At 35.0% G+C, this 22,162-nt stretch overlaps 1 protein-coding gene across 1 annotated transcript; it reads right to left on the bottom strand.

Moving 5' to 3' along the window:
- Positions 1 to 16,221: 16,221 nt before the first annotated feature.
- LOC134283010 (uncharacterized) lies at positions 16,222 to 20,739 on the bottom strand. The gene is made up of 8 exons (XM_062765431.1): positions 20,170 to 20,739; positions 19,824 to 19,995; positions 19,657 to 19,736; positions 19,351 to 19,559; positions 18,654 to 18,924; positions 18,450 to 18,536; positions 17,139 to 17,264; positions 16,222 to 16,985 (listed from the first exon to the last, which is right to left on the bottom strand). Exons 1-8 carry the CDS (start codon positions 20,660 to 20,662, stop codon positions 16,222 to 16,224), a joined length of 2,202 nt encoding a protein of 733 aa, XP_062621415.1. The 5' UTR covers positions 20,663 to 20,739.
- Between the last annotated feature and the right edge of the window lie 1,423 nt (positions 20,740 to 22,162).

Genomic DNA, 22,162 nt, shown 5'->3' with positions numbered 1-22,162 from the left:
AAGATATTGTGCTGGACCTGACTAATTGAGGGGGGATATCGTTTGAATCAATTTTTGATTTCACGTTTTGAAGAAACTTTTCCTTTTCTTTCTCAAAATTTTCAACATGTATGACTTTCTTTGAAGTTGTGCCTTTACGTTTAACCATCCCCATACGTTTAAGCAAAGACACTGCCCAAGATTTGGTTAGTTCGATGTGACCACCATTTTCAAACAACAGAGATCTGTCTTTAGCCAACACAACGCCTCGGGCTGAAGCCTTTACAATGGCCGTATTAATAACTCCCCCAGAAATACGTATATTATTGACGAATGTCTGCACTTTTGAGTCAAGCTCTGATCCAAGAAGAAACTTACGCCCCCGCTTATTAGGCTGCAGTTCTGTCAGTTCAGCACTTTCTGGTTCCTCAGAATAATCCAGTTTGCGTTTGCGAGTATTTATTTCTTTTAGATACGCAGATTTAAAACTACGGACGGAACTTTCACTAAGTTTTCTATTGATGATGGGGCTGTATTTAGCGACGGCTTTGGCATTGCAGTGTTCTGCCGCATATCTTCCTATATCTAATCGTTGTTTTGGACTATAAGTTCCGTACTGCCCTCGCTTTTTTGGCGTTGATTTAGGACTAGAATCGGCATTTTGTACTTCCTCTACTAATGATTTAGCGATGTCAAATTCTGGACCCAATATTTGTGTGTCACTGTCCTTTTTCGCAAAATATCGTAAGATGGACATCTTAATTTTAAGAAAGCTTTTCTTTAAATAAATGTTTCACTGGGTGTGTAAGTAGATCGTATTATCGGATAATTACAGTGTACACATGACTGAGTGACAGTGTGAGCTTCTACTCACAGTTAACTAGAGGGTACACTTTTATGGCACACAATAATGGACATAATTTTCTGCGTGTTTTATTTTTTGCGAATTAAAAATGATCGCGAAAAATGCGAAAAATAGATTACCGCGAAAAAAACCGGATATACGGTAACACTCACACACGAGATCATGAAATTTAAAAAAAAAATGTCTACAAATATGATATTTAAAAAAACTAATAGTCTACAAGTAGAGCGGCCCTATTGCAGCCCTCGATATTATTATACTCACACAAGAGACCGTGAAATTTTAAAAAGTATTGTAGTCTACAAATATCATGATATTTCAAAAATCTAATAATCTACATGTGGAGTGGCCCAATATCCGCCTCCGAAAAACAATCACAATGGAGAACATAATATTTTAAAAATAAAGAAATCGACATGTACAATGATATAGTATTTCAAAAAAAAAACGTGAAGTGGTCAAATTTCCGCCTCTGAAAAACACTCACAATGAAGAATGTGAAAAAAAAAATAAAGTAGTCAACATGTAACATGATATTCCAAAAATCTAATCACCTTCTATGTTTTGCTTTAAACATTAAAGCAACGGCTTTTATTTCCCTTTTCCCTTTGCGCTTCCTAAACTTGCCAACTTTTCAGAATTCAGTGCATATCTCTTTATGATGTCAAGGATGGTACTACAAATTTGTATCACACAATGGTCTACCATGAGATAAGGATCGATATTTTTCTTTCGGATTTCTCAGGAACCGTAACCAGTTCGACGAACAGAGTGAAAGTTCTCCAAATGGGTGATGTGCTAGGGCTCTTAGACTCTGTACCAGCTTTGCAACGTCCCCTTTTCCTTGGGCAAGGACGTTGCTGAAACATCGCTGGAGGTACTGAATGAATTTTAAGTGAAAGTTTCATGACTTTCTTTCACAGAATACAGATTGTTCTTCAAGATCTTCTTCACATGATTGGCATATGTGATTGGCATCAGATATTTTATCATTGTCTTTGTCAATGTTTGCTCGAAGTCTAGAAACTGTACTACATGTACTGTCTTCATCTCCAACAATTTCTTTAACATGAATTGATAAAGCATCATTCATATCCTTAACAATTTCTTCTATCATATTCACTTTCCATACCCTTGGCACTCCCATACCCGTTGATGCTGCATTCGTGTGAAGGTGGGGAAGCTTTAGAGAGCAAGGGCACATGTTTGACACGATTTGGACCTTGTTGTAAAGTTCAATATTTTACCAGTCTGGGTTCCAGTCGTAGATGAATGTCCTAGAAAAATTTCCAGTTGTATTGCGTTCATATAAAATTGTACAAGCAGCTGATAATCATGCTTTCCATTAATTTTCAAAGAAAAAAGTACAAGTATGAAATTAAAGAAATGTTTTTGATAATATTTTATCAAATAATTGGTTCGGTCTTACTTCCCAGTTAAGTTTTTAACCTTGTTATTGATTTCTTATCAATAAATGCAACTCACCTGATCAACTGTCATATGAACTTCCACTTCCTCTCCTCTGCCAGCCGGCATCAACACTAACAATCAGTCCTTCTCCAGACCTGCTTACCCATATTGTCATCTCTCGGTATTTTTGATTAGATTTCTCTGTGAGATTTGGCATTTGCCAGTAAAATTGAACTTTCCATCGATTTTACATAAATTAAAAGAGAACTGCTTTTCTGGTTACAAAAACTTGGGTTCACAATATGGTCTTAGTCATTCTCTATTACCACAGCGTTTTGACAACCCGACATTACTTAAGTGTTTGAAGTTTTTTTTTCTTTTTTAGCGAATCAAAAACGTGAAACAAAGACATATCACAACGAAAACTGACTGCTAAATTCCAAACGAACGTATTTCCGATTTCTGTATTTTCATAATAGCAAAATGTGATACGTATTTCTAACTACAAATCCGTACAAAATACGGTAAATCGTAAGAGTAATGAGGAAACATTTAGAGGCAATCTTTTAAAACGTTGTTAAAACATATTTCTCAAGTTTGCATGCCCCAATTGAATGTTGTTTACAAGTTTGAGCTAAAAATAAAACTGGCGTGACCTTGACAAACACGAAAACAACGAAACGGTAGATACCTTTGTTTTCCTGCAGTTTTTTCTTGCAGTTTAATAGTCATATCTTAGCTATATACTCATAATTTTCATAAGTCTTTCTCTGTATGCTGCAGATATCTTAGAAGAAAGACATGATTTTGACTCACTGTGTCCTTTTAATGGTGGGTTACAGGTGCTTAATGGTAGCTCCTTAAGCCACAGTTACAAAGTCAATAAAACTGTTTTATGGGTGCAAAATGATTTTTATATTGATTTATATTTATTCTCACAAATCATGAATGGCCCTGTGGGGTTCCGGGTTAGAATAGGTCCTCAGTACCCCTTGCTTGTCGTAAAAGGCGACTAAATGGGGCGGTCCTCTGATGAGACCGTATAAACCGAGGCCCCGTGTTACAGCAGGTGTGGCACGATAAAGATCCCTTCCTGCTCAAAGGCCGTAAGTGCCGAGCATAGGCCTAAATTTGCAGCCCTTCACCGGCAATGGTGACGTCTCCATATCAGTGAAATATTCTGGAGAGGGACGTTAAACAGCATATAATCAATCAATCAAATCATGAATGTCGAATTTACACATTTCTTAGTTTTTCAAAACAATTGGAACGGAGATTCAAAAAAAAAGAAAGTCTAAAACAAAGACGGAATGGCTAACGCTTTAACCGTTAGACTAACGCCACATCTGGTACATTGAGAAATTAATAAAATCTATATTTTTCTTCACATTTGTTTGGACTTGAAAATTTTAGAAGTATTTTTAATGAACGTTTTGAAAGTCTTGATTTGATTTCTTAATCAATATTATAAATAATTATATTTATGGATCTTTTAAAAATGGTTCTATGTAACGTTAATATTTTTTAAACCGTGGAATTCGGTTTGAAACTACTTTTTAGCTCACCTGAGCCGAAGGCTCAAGTGAGCTTTTCTGATCAAAATTAGTCCGCTGTCTGTCGTTGTAAACTTTTCACATTTTCATTTTCTTCTCAAGAACCACTGGGCCATTTTCAACCAAACTTGACACAAAGTATCCTTTGGTGAGAGGGATTCAAGTTTGTTCAAAAGAAGGGCCATTCCCACTTTCTAAGTTGAGAAAATTATGAATTAGTGAAAAAATGGCATCTTTTTTAAAAACTCTTCTTCTCAAGAACCACTGGGCCAGGAAATATGAAACTCATGTGGAAGCATCCTCAGGTAGTGTAAATTCAAGTTTATTCAAATCATGACCCCCAGGGGTATGGTGGGGCCATGATTAGGGTGTCAAAGTTTAACATAGTAATACATAGGGAAAATCTTCTCAAGAACCACTGGGCCAACAAAGATGAAACTCATGTGGAAGCATCCTCAGGTAGTGCAGATTCAAGTTTGTTCGAATCATGACTCCAAGAAAAGGGTTGGGCCACAAAGTTTAACATAGGAATACGTAGGAAAAATAAATTAAAGTTTGTTCAAATACCCACCTCCCCCTCCTCTCTTGAACACACTTATATTTTAAATTTTCTGATATTTGCTTCTAGGTTTTACGTAACCAGTTCCTCAGGTGAGCGATGTGGCCCCTGGGCCTCTTGTTAATTTATTTATTGAATTCTTCGATTGGTTGATCTTTCGAAGGTTTATAAGCATGAAATCAGATTTAAATTCAATAATAGATAATACACATAAATCTATAATCGAAAGAGAGAGATGAAAAAGGCAGATTCTAGTTCTTTTAAATATATGCTGCGGATATTAACGCTTTTTGCGTTCAACATTTATGGACAATCCTTGCGTAACAATTACGTTTACAAAATCCTTTTTAGCTCACCTGAGCTGTTCTGATCACCCTTTGTCCGTAGTCCCCCCGTTTGTAAACTTTTCACATTTTCAACTTCTTCTCAAGAACAACTGGGCCAATTTTAACCAAACGTGGTACAAAGCATCCTATGTGAAGGGAATTTAAATTGTTAAAATAAAGGGCCAAATCCGCTTCCAAGGGGAGATAATGAAAATGCAAAAATAGGGTTGGGTCATTAAAATATCCTCTCAAGAACCACGGAGCCAGAAAAGCTGAAACTGATGTGGAAACATTCAAGGGTAGTATAGAATCTAAATCGTTAAAATCACGATCCCTGGGGCTAGGGCGGGGTCACAATAGGGAAACCCAATTTAACATTGAAGTATACAGGAAAAGAACTTTAAAAGTATTCTTCTCAAGAACCACGGGTCCAGAAAAACTTAAACTTATGTGGAAACATCCTGGGGTAGTGTAGATTCTAAATTGTTCAAATCATTACCCCCGAGGGGGGAGGGGGGGTCACAATAGGGATCCAAGTTTAGCATAGAAATATATAGAGAAAAACTTTAAAAATCTTTTTTTTAAGAATCACTAGCCCAGGAAAGCTGAAACGTATGTGGAAGCATCTTAGGGTAATGTAAAATCTAAATTGTTTAAATCATGACCCTTTGGGATTGGGCAAGGTCAAGATAGGTATTACAAAGGGAAAAATCTGTTAAATAACAGAATGGCCAAAATTACTCAGGAGAGCGATGCGGCCCATGGGCCTCTTGTTTCAGGTCACCTGAGTCACTCAGGTGACCTATTGCTATCCATTTTCGTCCGTCGTGTGTTAACATCTGACATTTTATGCTTCTTCTCTGAAATCGCTGAACCAATTTCAACCAATATAGCATAAAGCATCTTTGGGCGAAGAGGACCAAAAATAGTGAATTTCATGGTCCCCGTCCCCCTGGGACCTGGGGGTGGGGCCAAAATCACTAAAATTAATGCAATCTTTAAAATATTCTACTTTACTCCTAGACATCAAGCATTCAAACTATTGATATGATTGTAATTAGCAATCCTTGAGTCCTCTACCAAAATTGTGAAATTCATGGCCCCCTGGGTTAGGAGTTCTAGTGCCAGGGCGGGACTACTGTGTATATAGATTATATTGTGAAAATGCATTATTTCTTTGAAAATCCTCTTCTCTGCTCCTGGGTATTAAATAAACAAACCAAGTGCATAGTTATGTTGTATAAGACTGTTACTCTGTCAAAACTGTGTTTTGAATGTCAGTTTTTCACACATTTTATAGCGAAATACATGTGAAATGTTTGTAAATATATTTGTTTTTGTTTAATTTAAGAATTATACTGAGTGTTCATATGCATATTCTTATATCATAATTTAAGAAATTACATTTTTAAATTTTTCTTTAATATGAAGGTAGGCTTGGTAAGTAGGGGAAGAGAACGGCCGATGATGTTAAGAAAAAAAAATGATAAATTTTACAGCGACTCTAAAAAAAAATTATCGCATGCGAGCAAGGAAGCTACCAAAAACAGGAGGGTCATCGTCTGCACTGATACCGAGTGCCACAGAATTGCGGGTATTAGAGACGATGAGACAGACAGCAACAGAGGGAATTCCTGGAGGAATATATACAGCTGGTCCATCTTCCTCCAATACATGTCTTCAGGAAACTTTTTTACTGATAGGTAGTAATCAATGGATTTTGATTTTTTGATTGATTTTATACTGTTTAACGTCCCTCCAGAATATTTCACTGATATGGAGACGTCACCATTGCCGGCGAAGGGCTGCAAATTTAGGCCTGCTCGGCACTTACGGCCTTTGAGCAGGGAGGGATTTTATCGTGCCACACCTGCTGTGACACGGGGCCTCGGTTTATACTGTCTCATCCGAAGGACCGCCCCATTTAGTCGCCTTTTACGAACAGAAAAGATCTTCCGGCACATGATTAGGCACATGACCTAGTGAAAATAGATAGAGATTAGGGGTACAGTTTATGAAAATATCCGTACTCTATTTTCTGGATTAAAAAAAAATATTTCGAAAAGTACAATTATAAATCAAATACAATAATCAACTTATTTTTGTAAAACGTTCTTTACTTGTACTTTTATAGGTAGAGAAAAAAAGTCTGAAAATAGAAGAAAGGCGATAAAATCTGGAACAGAGAAGATATGACGTGGAGGAAGAAAGGCATTCTAGGGGGGTTTATGGTGTTTGACTCTCAGAAAGTACTATATTGTACCTACTGGCTTTACTGATTTTATACCATAAGATTAAATAAATCCTAAGGCGAGGTTTTCCCGTCTTCTCCATTCTTCATGAACTGTGTCATTATAGCATAGGTCATCACTAGTTTATCTTTTAAAAAAGATAGGTGATGAAGCGCCGTAGCAATTTTTACGTGATCATCTGATTTATTTTGCTGATTTTTTTTTCTCATGTTTATCGAGGCTGGGGTGTGATCAAGTTATAATTTTTTTGTGAAGTATATTACATCGACACATAGGTAAAGGGGGGGGGGGGTTGAAGTTTTCGTGATGACCCATTGGAGTTTCCAGAGAGTTTCGAATGTGAAGTAACTTGGTCCTTTGGGTCATATTTGTCAAGAACTGTTAGGTTAAAAGCCATACAAAAAATGTTTTAATAGATAATGTATTTAGTTTATCACAATTTGAAAACTATACATTTGATATTTTCATAAAGTAATTGGTTTATACCTTGCATGTTTTCGAAGGATAAAAAAAATAAGAGGACCTCCTGTTTTATCAAGACAACAAAAAACGGCCTTCCCAAACGCCTTGGTAGTTTACTACTCTTGCATTTCCGTCCTACGACGTTTGAGATTACCCATTTTTTCCATTGAATTCCTAACACTATTATTATTTCTTTCATATGCAATTGGACATTACTCTGGCACTAGGATTTTTGGCACTTTTTCACAGGGTGTCTCTGCAGCATGCACCGATATGTCGGGGTTTTCGACAGATTTCTTGGTTGGTGTGATTTTGAAGGAGAGAGATGATTTGGATGAAAGGTCAAAAAGCTTGCGGTTAGTCTTCTTATCTGCCGGCGGAGGTGGCCTGTCTGACTGCTTTGTCTTGTTAATTTGTAAAACAGGGGTTTCGTCCAAACTTTCAGTACTCACTTTTTTTTCTTTTTCTCAATTTGTCGATTCTGGAAGTGTCTCACCATAATAGTCCTCTTCCCTGTGTACCCTTTGAACATATTGGGGCAGTTTTCTCCATGAATGATTCTACATACTTTCGTCTTTGTATTTGAAAATCCACAAACTCCTTTTTATCTTCATCATTAGCTGACATTGTGGATTTCTGGCCATTAAATACTACATATCCTTCACAGTTAAGCTTCTGATTTTTCCTAGACAGCATGTTCTTGCACATGGAGCATTGCAATCCAAAATCCGAGTTGGTTTGCGATGAGATGCTGCTCCGCCTGATGCGATGGGTGGATTATCGACCTTCACAAAGGGTGCATTTGAACCTTTGCACATGCAATGCATAAAATTTACAACATGACCGTTGCATAGAATGCATTGATTCAACACATATATTCATGTATATAATTATATATCAATAAAATATCTTCAGATCATCAACATTGTATAAAACAGAGCATATTATCTACCGTAATTTTCGCAAGCATGTTTATCAAACAAAACAACAATTTCAAGCGAACTTGACGTTATTTTTGCAAAATTGTGAATGCTGTCATTTCTTTTAGATAAATAAAAGCAAATTTCTTAGAGTCTTGTCTCCCTAACACTTAATCAACAGGCAAGGTTATGGGGCGACCATACACCATCTCTGAAGGACTCACACCTGTAGACCCCTGGACCGAAGACCTACAAGCGAGCATTATGAGGGGTATCGGTTCATCTCAGTTTTCCTGGTTTTCATCTACAACTGTTAACATACTTTCAACAGTTGGATTTGCCCTCTCAATCATGTCGTCCGACTGTGAACAATAAGGGGGTAATCCTGGTCTTTTCTGTCCTTAGTATTTTACACATCTTTTGAAATAGATCCGACTCGACAGTTTGACCTTGGTCAGAACGTATTTGCATTGGAGCTCCATATATTGTGATAACATGATCAACAATTTTCTGTGCTTTTATTGTAAATTTTTTTGGATTGGTATGGCATCATGCTATTTGGTAAAGTAATTACCCACCACTAAAAAATATTAATTCTTTTTGTCTGTAATTGAAAGGGAACCTAAAATATCCACAGCCCATCGCTCCACATAGGAGCACCTACATTGTAAGTTTGTAACAAAGCTTTTGGATACTTGTTAGGCGATTTTCTCGATGCAAAATATCGCACATTTTACAGTGGAACTGTATATCTTGACACATTTTGTGCCAGACGTATTTATCCCTAGCTTGTGAGAAAGATTTTTTAAAACCTAAATGACCCCCAATCACATCATCATGAATCCTTAATTATTTCATTAATTAGGGATTTTGGGAAATTTACCCAACATCTTCCAATTTGTGATACAGAGTCCCTTCCATGATTGGAAGCTAGTCAAACCTAGTCCACTAATATTTACAAGACTAACATGCTTAAGTGAGAGTTAATATCTGCAAGACTAACATCTTCAAGTGAGATTTTCTGATCAAAATTTGTCCGTTGTATGTCGTCGCCATCGTTGTTGTCGTAAACTTTTAACATGTTCATTTTTTTCTCAAGAACCGCAGGACTAATTTCTACCAACCTTACCACGAAGTATCCTTGGTTTAAGGGGCTTCAAGCTTGTTGAAATGAAGAACCACGCAAAAAATATGTCTACTAATGAAGGAAATGGAGATAACGAACAGTATTCAATATCAAAGTTCATAAAAGAGAGCAATTTGTACCCATAGGAATTCCTTGTTGAAAGACAGGGTCTCCATAAAACACATATATATTGTTAATCAGAAACTCGAACATCTTTTTATGTCAATTTCAGAGTACTTATATGTACAAAATTGTTTTTAACAATAATTTTACGAATGACCTATGACAAGGAAAGTAATTTTACGACTTCCATTTTTATTGAAAGAGCAGCTGCCAAATATCAAAAAGCCTGGACTTTAAGGTATCGTGGGGAATAGTTGTGTATAAAGTTGAAAAGTCTTAAGTTTATAATTTGTTGATTTTAAAAATCTTGCATTTTAATTTCCGTAAGTTCCTTGGAATTTTTATTTATCCAAATCAGATTTACACCACTTTTCGAAAATATTGTTGCACATTACTCTTACAGTTATTCCTTTACTACTGGTTAAATTTTAGTTAAGTTTAGTTATTTTAGTTAAGCACCCTATGCGAGAAATACCAGGCCTACACAGCTACCCATCTGCATCGGAAGTGGCCCTTCCAACAACCACATTAACCACGTGTACAGTAACCATCGCAGCAGATGTTCTAAACATAGCATCGCAGGAATTATGTGTATCTTTTGGCAGTCTTCTTGGACTTCAACTTTTTGAGTGACTTCGGCAACCATTGCAAGTCAGTCAGGTAAAACATTAATCCTGATTCCATACAAGATCTCCCAATCACTCTAATTAGTGTTACTGATGACTTGGCAGTACATGTTGCACAGCGAATAAAAGAAAATAACTTGGGCTACGTAATATATATAGAATATACAGAATTGGGAAAGTTATGCTGTCATTAAGTTATCCTCAAAATGAACAAAAATTCTCCAGTGGCGATGGCCAGTCAGATATGCAGGAAAAAACAAGGTACAACGAACATTACTTCTAATACTAAAAATGGGAATTCGCCGCCTCTAACAGGAGGCGCCATAATCTCGGTGGAGATTCTGCTGGGCTGGATATTTGGTCTGGGACGCCCACAGAATCTCGGGACAATGCTTCATAATTCATTCGGCAGACTATAACAAGAATTCTATCACCTAGACCACACTGCCGTTCGGTTCAATTAGGTCATTTGGTGCGCAGGGGAATAAAGGAATCATACAGAATACTCTACCCTGACTAAATCAGTGATACATTATGACGTCATAGTAGGCGAGATGCCGTCAATTTGGGTCAAGTGGAGTGTACGGACAAAGTTCGGCGCAATAATTTACATTTGTATATTCAAACGCATATCTCGGTCGGAAGGGAGATGTGTACATAAAAAGTAGACAGGTACACAGATGGTTGACGGCAGGTAGGCATTTATGCATGTCGGCAGACAGGTCGGCGGGTCGGCACTTAGATAAGTCGGCAGGTCGGCGGGTTGGTAGGTAGATGTATTGCCGATCGAGTAATGCCATTTCTATGGCAATTTATCTGTTGTACTGCATGTCAAATTCCAAAAGAAACAAATTCAGAGGTCAATTTAATCATTAATCAAATGTATTTTTATTATTCTTGTCTATTTCGCATGGAATTTATAATGTTTATTATAACATAATAATTGGAAACCTGGAAAGTAACAGTAGTGTCATGGTTGTAAATGGTTTTTTTTAATGATTTTACAATCTCAATGAATATCTAACTCATTCATCATACATGAACATAAATATAATTCCTGAGTCCATCTTTAATCCTTAATAGCTTATGTACTATCAGCATAATTTTTGGCAATACATGTATATATTTATGCATCTTTGCTTAATCTATAAAACTGATGCTAATCACCAAATTGACGAGAAGTTGGTAATGTGAGGGTGTAGATCTCTGCAGATTGATTTCTTGTCATCATCCTTGTTGGATATGTCATTAAATGACATTCTGTAGGCCTCTTGAGTTGCACCAAGCAATGAAAGAATCTGTCTATGGTTCGTTAAGTGTCCATCGATGCAGTCAGGTGGCAGTTTGAGGAAACTCACTCTGTTTTGCCTTTTGGATTTTATTGTCTTCAACCAAAGCTCTCTTTTTCTAAATGTTCCAATTCCACTGAAGATAAATTCAATTTATTTTTTTTGTTAATATATGAAGTGTTTGATTCAAATAAGGAAGGTATGCGTACATGTATTTGGTGTGAAATATTTTTTATGCATTGAACAAATATAAAATTTAAGTACATAGATTGACAATTACTTTGTGAAAATTATTACTAACTTACTTTTAATGTTCGAAACTAGGGAGCCCTTGATATGTTTTTGTAAGATTCTAGCCGATAAGGCTTGACCACGTGATCTACACACACATTTGATGACCCCCTGTCGAAATGTTTGTACCCTTTTCAGAGGTAAAGTTAATTTGTGAAGGACTCGATTTGATGGCCTATAATTTATAGAAAGAAATAATATTTAGTAATAGAAGACTGGGGTTATGAAAAGAAACGTCGCATAGGAGAACAGTTGAGTAGAAACAGAACAATGAAATATGAACTTTTACATAAATTTCACATTTCAAATGAAAAATTGTTTTAGTTTGTTAGACATTTCGTATTATGTCAAGCAGTGAAAAGTACAATTTGTTTTAATATTTTCAATTTACACCAATGGTGAAAATGATTAGTAATTAACCCAAAAGTGTTTAATCTGAAATTATTCAATTTATTACAGAAAATGTTTTGGTTAATTAACACATGGTCTAAATGTACCTCGATAAAGATACTTGCTGGCTTATAATGTTACAAAGAGCTGAGCATGATCAGTGCTACATCGCTGAATGGTTCATGCCAAGAAATCTCGTCCGATTTCGACAGCGATGGAGTCAATAAAAGTGTAATTGATGCAAATCACCCATATTCCCAAAACGCCAGCAAGACAATTTACGGCAGCAGACTTCTGGGGGTGGATCCTAGGTTTTAAGCTTTCTTAGTTAAAGAAAAAATAAACTTCTACCCCAGGAAGTAGTACAAATACCCTAAAAAGTTACTGTCAAATATCTTTATTTACAAAATACGTAAAATGCCAGAGGCACTGGTACCAAAATTTATTTTTAAAAAATACTGGACTGAAGAAAATAAGAAAAAAACAATCAAAAGAAAATATTCACTTTAACATGAAAATATATACATAGCCAATCGGGTAACGTCTACCCATTCAGTTCTCGTCTCCATCTTGTTCAACCAGGAAATGATGTAAACTTCCGGATATTTGGTATTCTTTTATCTATATTTCGACGCGGTACTTCCACAACTACCCGATGTCAATTTATTTGTACTGAGAAAAAATATTTTGAAATTGAATTACGTAAAAAAAAAATTGAAAGGCAGCTTATTTCATTGAAGAATTACTTTACTATAATTAATTATAATCCACACCCCCCCCCCCCGAAAAAGACAAAGGGGGGGGGGGGCAAAGGCTTCTAAATAACTAATATTCTACCTATAATTTTAACCCAGTAAATTTTAAGATCCCTCCCTCAAAACTGCAGACATGAATTGCTTCCGCACGTCTCCCAGGGGAAGAATCACAGATTAATGTTAATTCGGCTTTTATTGAGTTTGCTATACGGAGAGAATGCTAAGGTTTTCTTGGCATGGTGAAAGATCTCAACCCCCCCTTCTATTTGTTTAAAATTCATTGCCTATGAATCAAATTCTTTTGATATGTTATGTTTAGACACAAAATGACTTATATATACCGGTAATAATTTTGATTTACTGGACCGGGCGAAATGCATGAAACCCGAAGAACAAAATAACAAACAAATAAAAGTAACACTCTCAAATATTTCTTATGAAAAAATAATAAAACTTAAAAAATAATAAGTTCTTTAAACGAGCGAAATCCAAATCATGACAAGGCCAATAATCTTTTACATGTATTCTCTGACTGATTTTTCTGACCGTGAAAGATCTCAACCCCCCCTTCTATTTGTTTAAAATTCATTGCCTATGAATCAAATTCTTTTGATATGTTATGTTTAGACACAAAATGACTTATATATACCGGTAATAATTTTGATTTACTGGACCGGGCGAAATGCATGAAACCCGAAGAACAAAATAACAAACAAATAAAAGTAACACTCTCAAATATTTCTTATGAAAAAATAATAAAACTTAAAAAATAATAAGTTCTTTAAACGAGCGAAATCCAAATCATGACAAGGCCAATAATCTTTCACATGTATTCTCTGACTGATTTTTCTGACCGTGAAAGATCTCAACCCCCCCTTCTATTTGTTTAAAATGCATTGCCTATGAATCAAATTCTTTTGATATGTTATGTTTAGACACAAAATGACTTATATATACCGGTAATAATTTTGATTTACTGGACCGGGCGAAATGCATGAAACCCGAAGAACAAAATAACAAACAAATAAAAGTAACACTCTCAAATATTTCTTATGAAAAAATAATAAAACTTAAAAAATAATAAGTTCTTTAAACGAGCGAAATCCAAATCATGACAAGGCCAATAATCTTTTACATGTATTCTCTGACTGATTTTTCTGACCGTGAAAGATCTCAACCCCCCCTTCTATTTGTTTAAAATTCATTGCCTATGAATCAAATTCTTTTGATATGTTATGTTTAGACACAAAATGACTTATATATACCGGTAATAATTTTGATTTACTGGACCGGGCGAAATGCATGAAACCCGAAGAACAAAATAACAAACAAATAAAAGTAACACTCTCAAATATTTCTTATGAAAAAATAATAAAACTTAAAAAATAATAAGTTCTTTAAACGAGCGAAATCCAAATCATGACAAGGCCAATAATCTTTTACATGTATTCTCTGACTGATTTTTCTGACCGTGAAAGATCTCAACCCCCCCTTCTATTTGTTTAAAATTCATTGCCTATGAATCAAATTCTTTTGATATGTTATGTTTAGACACAAAATGACTTATATATACCGGTAATAATTTTGATTTACTGGACCGGGCGAAATGCATGAAACCCGAAGAACAAAATAACAAACAAATAAAAGTAACACTCTCAAATATTTCTTATGAAAAAATAATAAAACTTAAAAAATAATAAGTTCTTTAAACGAGCGAAATCCAAATCATGACAAGGCCAATAATCTTTTACATGTATTCTCTGACTGATTTTTCTGACCATGCCAAGAAATCTCGTCCGATTTCGACAGCGATGGAGTCAATAAAAGTGTAATTGATGCAAATCACCCATATTCCCAAAACGCCAGCAAGACAATTTACGGCAGCAGACTTCTGGGGGTGGATCCTAGGTTTTAAGCTTTCTTAGTTAAAGAAAAAATAAACTTCTACCCCAGGAAGTAGTACAAATACCCTAAAAAGTTAAAGTCAAATATCTTTATTTACAAAATACGTAAAATGCCAGAGGCACTAGTACCAAAATTTATTTTAAAAAAAATACTGGACTGAAGAAAATAAGAAAAAAACAATCAAAAGAAAATATTCACTTTAAAATGAAAATATATACATAGCCAATCGGGTAACGTCTACCCATTCAGTACTCGTCTCCATCTTGTTCAACCAGGAAATGATGTAAACTTCCGGATATTTGGTATTCTTTTATCTATATTTCGACGCGGTACTTCCACAACTACCCGATGTCAATTTATTTGTACTGAGAAAAAATATTTTGAAATTGAATTACGTAAAAAAAAAATTGAAAGGCAGCTTATTTTATTGAAGAATTACTTTACTATAATTAATTATAATCCACCCCCACCCGAAAAAGACAAAGGGGGGGGGGGAGCAAAGGCTTCTAAATAACTAATATTCTACCTATAATTTTAACCCAGTAAATTTTAAGATCCCTCCCTCAAAACTGCAGACATTAATTGCTTCCGCACGTCTCCCAGGGGAAGAATCACAGATTAATGTTAAGGTATATCCATACTTGTGTATTTATGGGTTCAAACTTAAATTTGTCAGTATATTTTACAAGTCACACATGTAAGTGTCCAAATAATCCCAAAAAGTAGCCCTTTTCCATACTAATTCTGAAGTTCAACACTTATGTATATTTAACCCAAATGCAATTCACTCAAAACTCAGAGTAGAATTTTATTATGAATATTTCATGAATATATTTGACAATATATGAATGTATGAACCACCAATGAATGACAAATCATTTACAATTACATAAAAAATATCATTGTTATCATTAAAAATAACATATATCCATTTACATGACTTTTCATCTTCTATCCCTGTTAAAATTGGCTTTAATTTTACATATTTTTCTCGAAAGAATCTCTTATAATTTCAAATTGATGGTTTCAATCCAAAAAATGGTTTACAAATTAAGTAATATTGTATTTGAGAATCTAATTAATTGAAAAAAAATGACACCTTTCCATATTAATAAATTCAGTACAAGCATTTTTACACCCCCACCCCCACACAAAAATTCTCAAAATTTCATTACATTTTGAAGTAGGTCGTTAAAAAAGTTTCTGTGGCTCAGTTTTCTATTATAGAGACAAGGTAAATCATCTTATTTAATTCTACACCTTAAATAATGAAATATAGAGGCCCATGGCCTAAATTGCTCACCTGTGAAAAGAAAAACCTTAACACCAAGACATATACTGTTTTAACATGTGATGTTATACTATTATACTAGTCATCTACATAAACCTATCATGTATTCAGATATGTAATGAGTTTTTCAATAACTGCCTTAGACTTGGAGATTCTGGGGACTTTTGACCCTTCACATTGCTCCACAAACACATTTCTAATTCCATTAAAGGTATCACGTTTATGAATACTTCTAAGTTTGGACAAACTGAGTGAGCACTGAAGAAGTTTCTTCATTGTTTGGCTTGAAATTACTTTGTCTTTCACTAAAGGGTCAAGTGATTGCTTACATGCATAGTAATTAAGAGTAAACAGATCACTTGAAAGAAGACAGTTTGCCATCATCTTCTTATACAACCTTTGCAGGGATTGTACATCTGCCAAAGCATTATGAGCATCATATTTCAAGTCCAGAAAAGTTCTGACCAATGTTTCTTGCTTGTAGTTCTCAACTTCAGGCCTTTTCCATGTTCTCTTTGCTACCTTTAATGTGTCAATGAATCCAAACACTGTTTTATGGAAATCTGTATATAAATTATATCTAGAAAATTGGTTTATTAAGACTGGCAAATCAAAACTCTGAATGTTATGTCCCACCAGAATTGGCTTTGAAAACTTCTTGATGAAATTTAGAAACTGTGAAAGTCCTTCCTGGGGAGTAACACAACTCACGGCCTGGCCTCTGTGTTTCAGGACACCTCCAACATAAGTTAAACCTGTGGCCTCAGAAGCTCCAATACTAATTTCTGTTGTTGGGGTCATATATATACTGAATTCCTCGTCTCCAGAGGCTGCTGCTATCTGAATAATATCAGATGTCCGAGCTGAAAGAAAAGTAAAGTCAGACATTAAAGAAAGACAGAAACGTTATACTAAGTTATGGAATATCAATTAATAAATGAAATGGTTACTTCAGTATTACCTTACTCTAAGTAAATGATAAGTAACAAGTACATTAGCATATACAATGAACTTACCCAGACCAGTAGTTTCCAAGTCAAAAATAATTTCACTACCATCCTTTGGAAAAGATACTGGAGTGAGATCAATGTCCTCAAGATCTAAATCTTCTTCAATGCCAATCTTTGACTGGTATGTATCACCTGCAGACACAATGACACTTGTATGCAACAGAATAACTAATGTTTTACTCATTTTCAAAAGAGTTTTATACAACTGTGTAAGGTTACATTAAAACTGGTAATAATTACAAGTTAACATCATTGTATATACCTTCTAATACAGACTGCGTGGAGTTTTTCATTGCCCTCAAAGACTTGAGTTCCAGTCGTCGCCTTTTGGAAGTAAATAAACTCTGACGAAGGCGCTGATTTTTCAATCTTTTCTCCATCTTTTGAGCATGCTTCAGCGTAAATTGTCCAGGGGATACAGAGCATTTCTTGTTCAACTGAATATAAAATGAAATCAAAATAAGTTTCACGAAAAAAAAATGATAGATACTCTAGCAATTTTACATCATGTTAAAATTTAGTTTTATTGGTAAAGATACATAAAAACAGAGTTTTTACTTGAGAAAATAAATTTATAAATCAGAATCAAAGTGACAAGCAATAAGAACACTGGAACTGAAAGGTAACAAAAATCAATAAAATGAAATGCAATAAAATTTATTAAACTAAGAAGATAAAACACTGAGATAAATGTCATCATTCCTTTTTAAGATTGTTATACAAAAGGGAAATTTACTTAAAATTTTGTCCTGCAAGATTTCTTAACATGTATAATTGTCATTAACACTTCAATTTGAAAATCTTCTATTATTTTTAAAGTGATTTTTCATTTGTCAAATTCAACAAAAGGTTGATGAACATTGAAAGGCTTACAGTGTTTAATTACAAAAAACAAACGGTTTTGTAAAGTCAACTGTAACTTGTCAACAATATCAAATGACACTTTTCAACACTGCAACTTTAAATCACCTCTGTAATGTAGTTATGACCATCATTTTTCTGACAAACGGTAGCTGAAAGTCTAGTCTTTAGACTTTCTGAGCCTCCATAAAACCTGTTATGATTTGCAATTTCCTGATCATGTTGAGTATACATAATTTCTAGTGTACAGATTTCTTATTAGCAGCACCACTTTATACTTTAAACTATTCAAAAACTCTCCAACATAAAATTTGACTTACAATCGTTTTGGAGCTTTTGACGACACCATGTGATTAAAGTTTTCGTTGACCTGTGTTGAACGAAGAGATGCAAGCTCATCTGCCTTTGCAGCATATTTTAGGAATAGATTTTCTAAGGCATGTCGAAAATTTGGACAATTCAATGGTTTCCCAAAAGGTAAATTTCTTGGTTTGTAGTCCTTTTTTTCATTCTTGCACCATAAGCCACAACCATCATGTTCTCCTAAACAATAAAACACTTTAACATACTGAGACAGTCAATAAATAAATTTCAATTTTAAAATCATTATACAAATATACTGTACACTGCTGTACACAAATGCACATAATTTTTCCTTACCGTATAAGTGAGGGACTATATTCTGCAATCCATCAGCTATTTCTTTTGGCTTGCCCTCGTTTTGACTTACGCAATATATGAAACATTTCTCTATATGGTTGCGAACTTTTGTATTCTTCAGGATCTTGTGGTTGTTGCTCAGCTCAAACAATGCATTTGTGAACCCTTTTTTGGTGTGGTTTTTATCAGCCTGCTTGGATATGGTATTGTCAACTGTGGCTTTAAGCCGAGCAATAGTAGTGGAATCATTATCCATTACAAGCGTATCTACCTAAAACAATTTTTGAACATATTTTATGTCAGATCAATATCTTAAGAACCTTGTGGTAGCTTTATCTATAGCAACTTATATATATATATATAAATATATGCAGTGCATAAATATATTTATTTCCTATCTAGCTTGTAACACGAGCTTTGATTGGTTACAAAGTCGGGTGTAAATATCCGTGCACCCGACTTGAGCCGGGTGTACATAAAACGTGACGTCACAATGTATACATTCTCTATGATAAAAGCTAAAAATCATGTTTACAAAGCATTTTTATGGGTACAAAGGAAATAAATTCGTTATCCAGGTCCAAACCCCGGGTTGTATTCCATACACCCTTCGGCCTTCGGCCTCTGGGTGTATGGAATACAACCCGGGGTAAATCCCCGTACACCCTTGATTGAACCTGGATAACTAATAATGTACCTTTTCTCCATCGTCATAAATGCTCTGCACCATTTCACAAGCCATGGCCGGTTCCATGGCTTTTGAAGAACCGGACCAATTACGTGAACAGTTATGTTTTCGTGGACAAACTCCTTTGTCCTTTGCCGCATCACATATCCTGCATCTCTGTCCTTTAACAGCATATTTAATGCATTTCTTTGTTTTTTTTCCAAATAATGTGGCATGTCCTGCAAAACACTTACTATTGTACATCTGTTTAATTTCAAAGGAAAAGACAAAATTAAAAATATATTTAAGGTACAAGAGTTACTATCTAAGTCGTACCTGTTAGACTGTTATAAGCATGACCAGTCCCACGCTTTTGCCAGGCACCATCAAAAGAAACGGTCAGTTTTCCATCACTCCTTTAATAAAAATAATTATTATATGTTTTATTATTCAGTATCATATACATGCAATGATGCAAACATGCAAGCATTTTCAGTACCTACATTTCTAGTTCTTTATTTAACTGCTTCTTGCATGATTCATCTGCCATAAAATTAAGTTGGTGTCCGACTTCTCTCTCCCCCCTCTTAAGTGCTTTTTGGGTGATGCTTGGAATGTTCAAGGCAGCAAGAATACTGTTAATGTGTGTCTCCCCAAAACCTTCATTTATCATCCCTGCAGTTGAAGTGTTTTGGCATAATTTTTGGGACAGACATTGCTTATTTTTTATTGCATCATATATGCTATGTGTACTTGACTTGAAATTCACACATGGAGTATTAAAGGTATTTATTACAATTATGATTTTAATTTTCCATTTTTTAAAAATTCAAATACAAATTATCATACCTGCAGCTAACTTGGTATTCACATCCCAAGCCTGTCCTCCATTCTCTGTTTTATGGTTACTTCCAGTTGGAATGTCATTAACCAGGCCACATTCCGAATACGTGCACTTCACTTCTAAAATTTGCGCTAGCCCAAATTTCCTCTCACCAACAGTGTTTATCAAATGTAATGGCTGGCTACATAGCTTACACGCTTTCAGACCATCTGCTAAAGTTCCTAACTCAATAACTCGCCTTCCCGTTCGCCATCCAGGTTCTTCATCGTTAGATAAGGTTGTCACAATGTCTTCTTGTCTTGAAACATTATACACAGGGTCTTTATTTACACTACACGAGTCGTAACTGTGATCAAGTTCTGCGAATAAAATCGGCCCTAAATTCGAACTTGAACAGCAATCTGAATTCCAACGAGTGTTTCTACCTTTAGACAATGCTGTTACTTGTTTACCATGTCCCTTTTTAACAAACCATCCCTTCTTGTTTTTCGGCGCCATGCCCCGACACCATACCGGAAATATAAGTCGCTTTGTAAAAAGAGAACCCAAAATAGACGGAAACACGGAATGAATACTATGACGTCACGCGGGGATGTTTTTACTTTAATTCGGCTTTTATTGAGTTTGCTATACGGAGAGAATGCTGAGGTTTTCTTGGCATGTGGGGTGTCGGGTTGTCCGAACCGTGTAGAACACACAGCCATGAATATTGAATGATGTGTAGAAGAGCTCCCAATCGGATGATGTGCAAAATGTTCTTTGTAGAAGGTGTAGGTGATTCCGTCCCTAACTGGGTTATAAGTATGGTGTGGTCGGAATTTTCCTTGTCTTACAAATGAGAGAGAAGAAAGAAGAGTATAGTTAGTTGCACATAAAGCAAATTTTCCACCACTTTTTCGGGTGATATCTCCATCACCAAACAAAACAAATAGATTCATTCCTTATCATTTAATTATATCAAAACACAAATACTGTGAAACAAACCGTTATGCGTTTCATGATTTGTTTCTGCACTATATTCTATATTCTGAGACGTTTGATTATTCTATGACGTTTGAATATTAACATCAGTTACGTCACAGATATTTTTCTACGGGTGACAAAAAATCACCTCTATATTTCAACCAATTAAAAAGCTTTAATAATTAAAGAAAAGATAAATTATACTTTTATTTTGTTTTGTTAATTTATTTATTTTGAATATATTTATTCCCTTTTTTGTAATCAGATATTGACCTACATGTGTAGTTAAACCAAATATCAGCTACAATACCAAAGTTTATATATGTGTATGTCAATAAATTCATATAAATTGTGTTTTGTTTTTAGGTCCCCTGAGTAATGTAGTTTAACGTCTAATTGAAGCTATTGCTACGTAAACGTGTTTTTTTTTTTACTTTCAATATGTTAACGTTTATCTTCGGTAATTTCGCGCCTTATTTAAATGAATTGTTACGTCAATTTGTTTTTATTCATAATTTGAATTTACGAAATGGCTGATGAAAAGGGAAATTATCCAAGGGGGCCTGGAATATTTCAATTTTGCATGCAAGTTTTAAAAACGGTTGAAATATGTATTCAACTTATGAGGTGTAATGATTTAATTCCGTCCACTATGAAATGTAATTGTGCAAACATGATAATGGGGAAGAAAAATGACATCAGTGATGGTGAAGTATGGCTATGTAAACCTTGCTACTCAAGGAAATCCATCATCGGTGGTACAATATTCTCTGGGTATTTGATTGAGTAGAATATATTCATGAACATATGATAATATTTTGCCGCAAAAATAAGGTGTTCTACAAGAAACGTCATTTTTACTTAAATGACGTCACAATAACACGTACGCGTTATACCATACGCTGAGAAAGATAGCTGGTGTATGGGTCAGAGTTATGCCACCTGAACCGGTGCAAAATAAACCTTTTACCGGTAATCCATGCATGGCCCGAAGAATACGCCACCTCGAACAGCAAGTCCCTTGCAATATTTCCT

Source organism: Saccostrea cucullata, unplaced genomic scaffold (assembly GCF_032062105.1).
Source record: "Saccostrea cucullata isolate Sc308-1 unplaced genomic scaffold, CSIRO_AGI_Scuc_v1 ctg88, whole genome shotgun sequence".
NCBI lineage: Eukaryota > Metazoa > Mollusca > Bivalvia > Ostreida > Ostreidae > Saccostrea > Saccostrea cuccullata.
The sequence above is the reverse complement of the archived record's forward strand: the minus strand, read 5'-3'. Positions and strand labels throughout refer to the sequence as shown.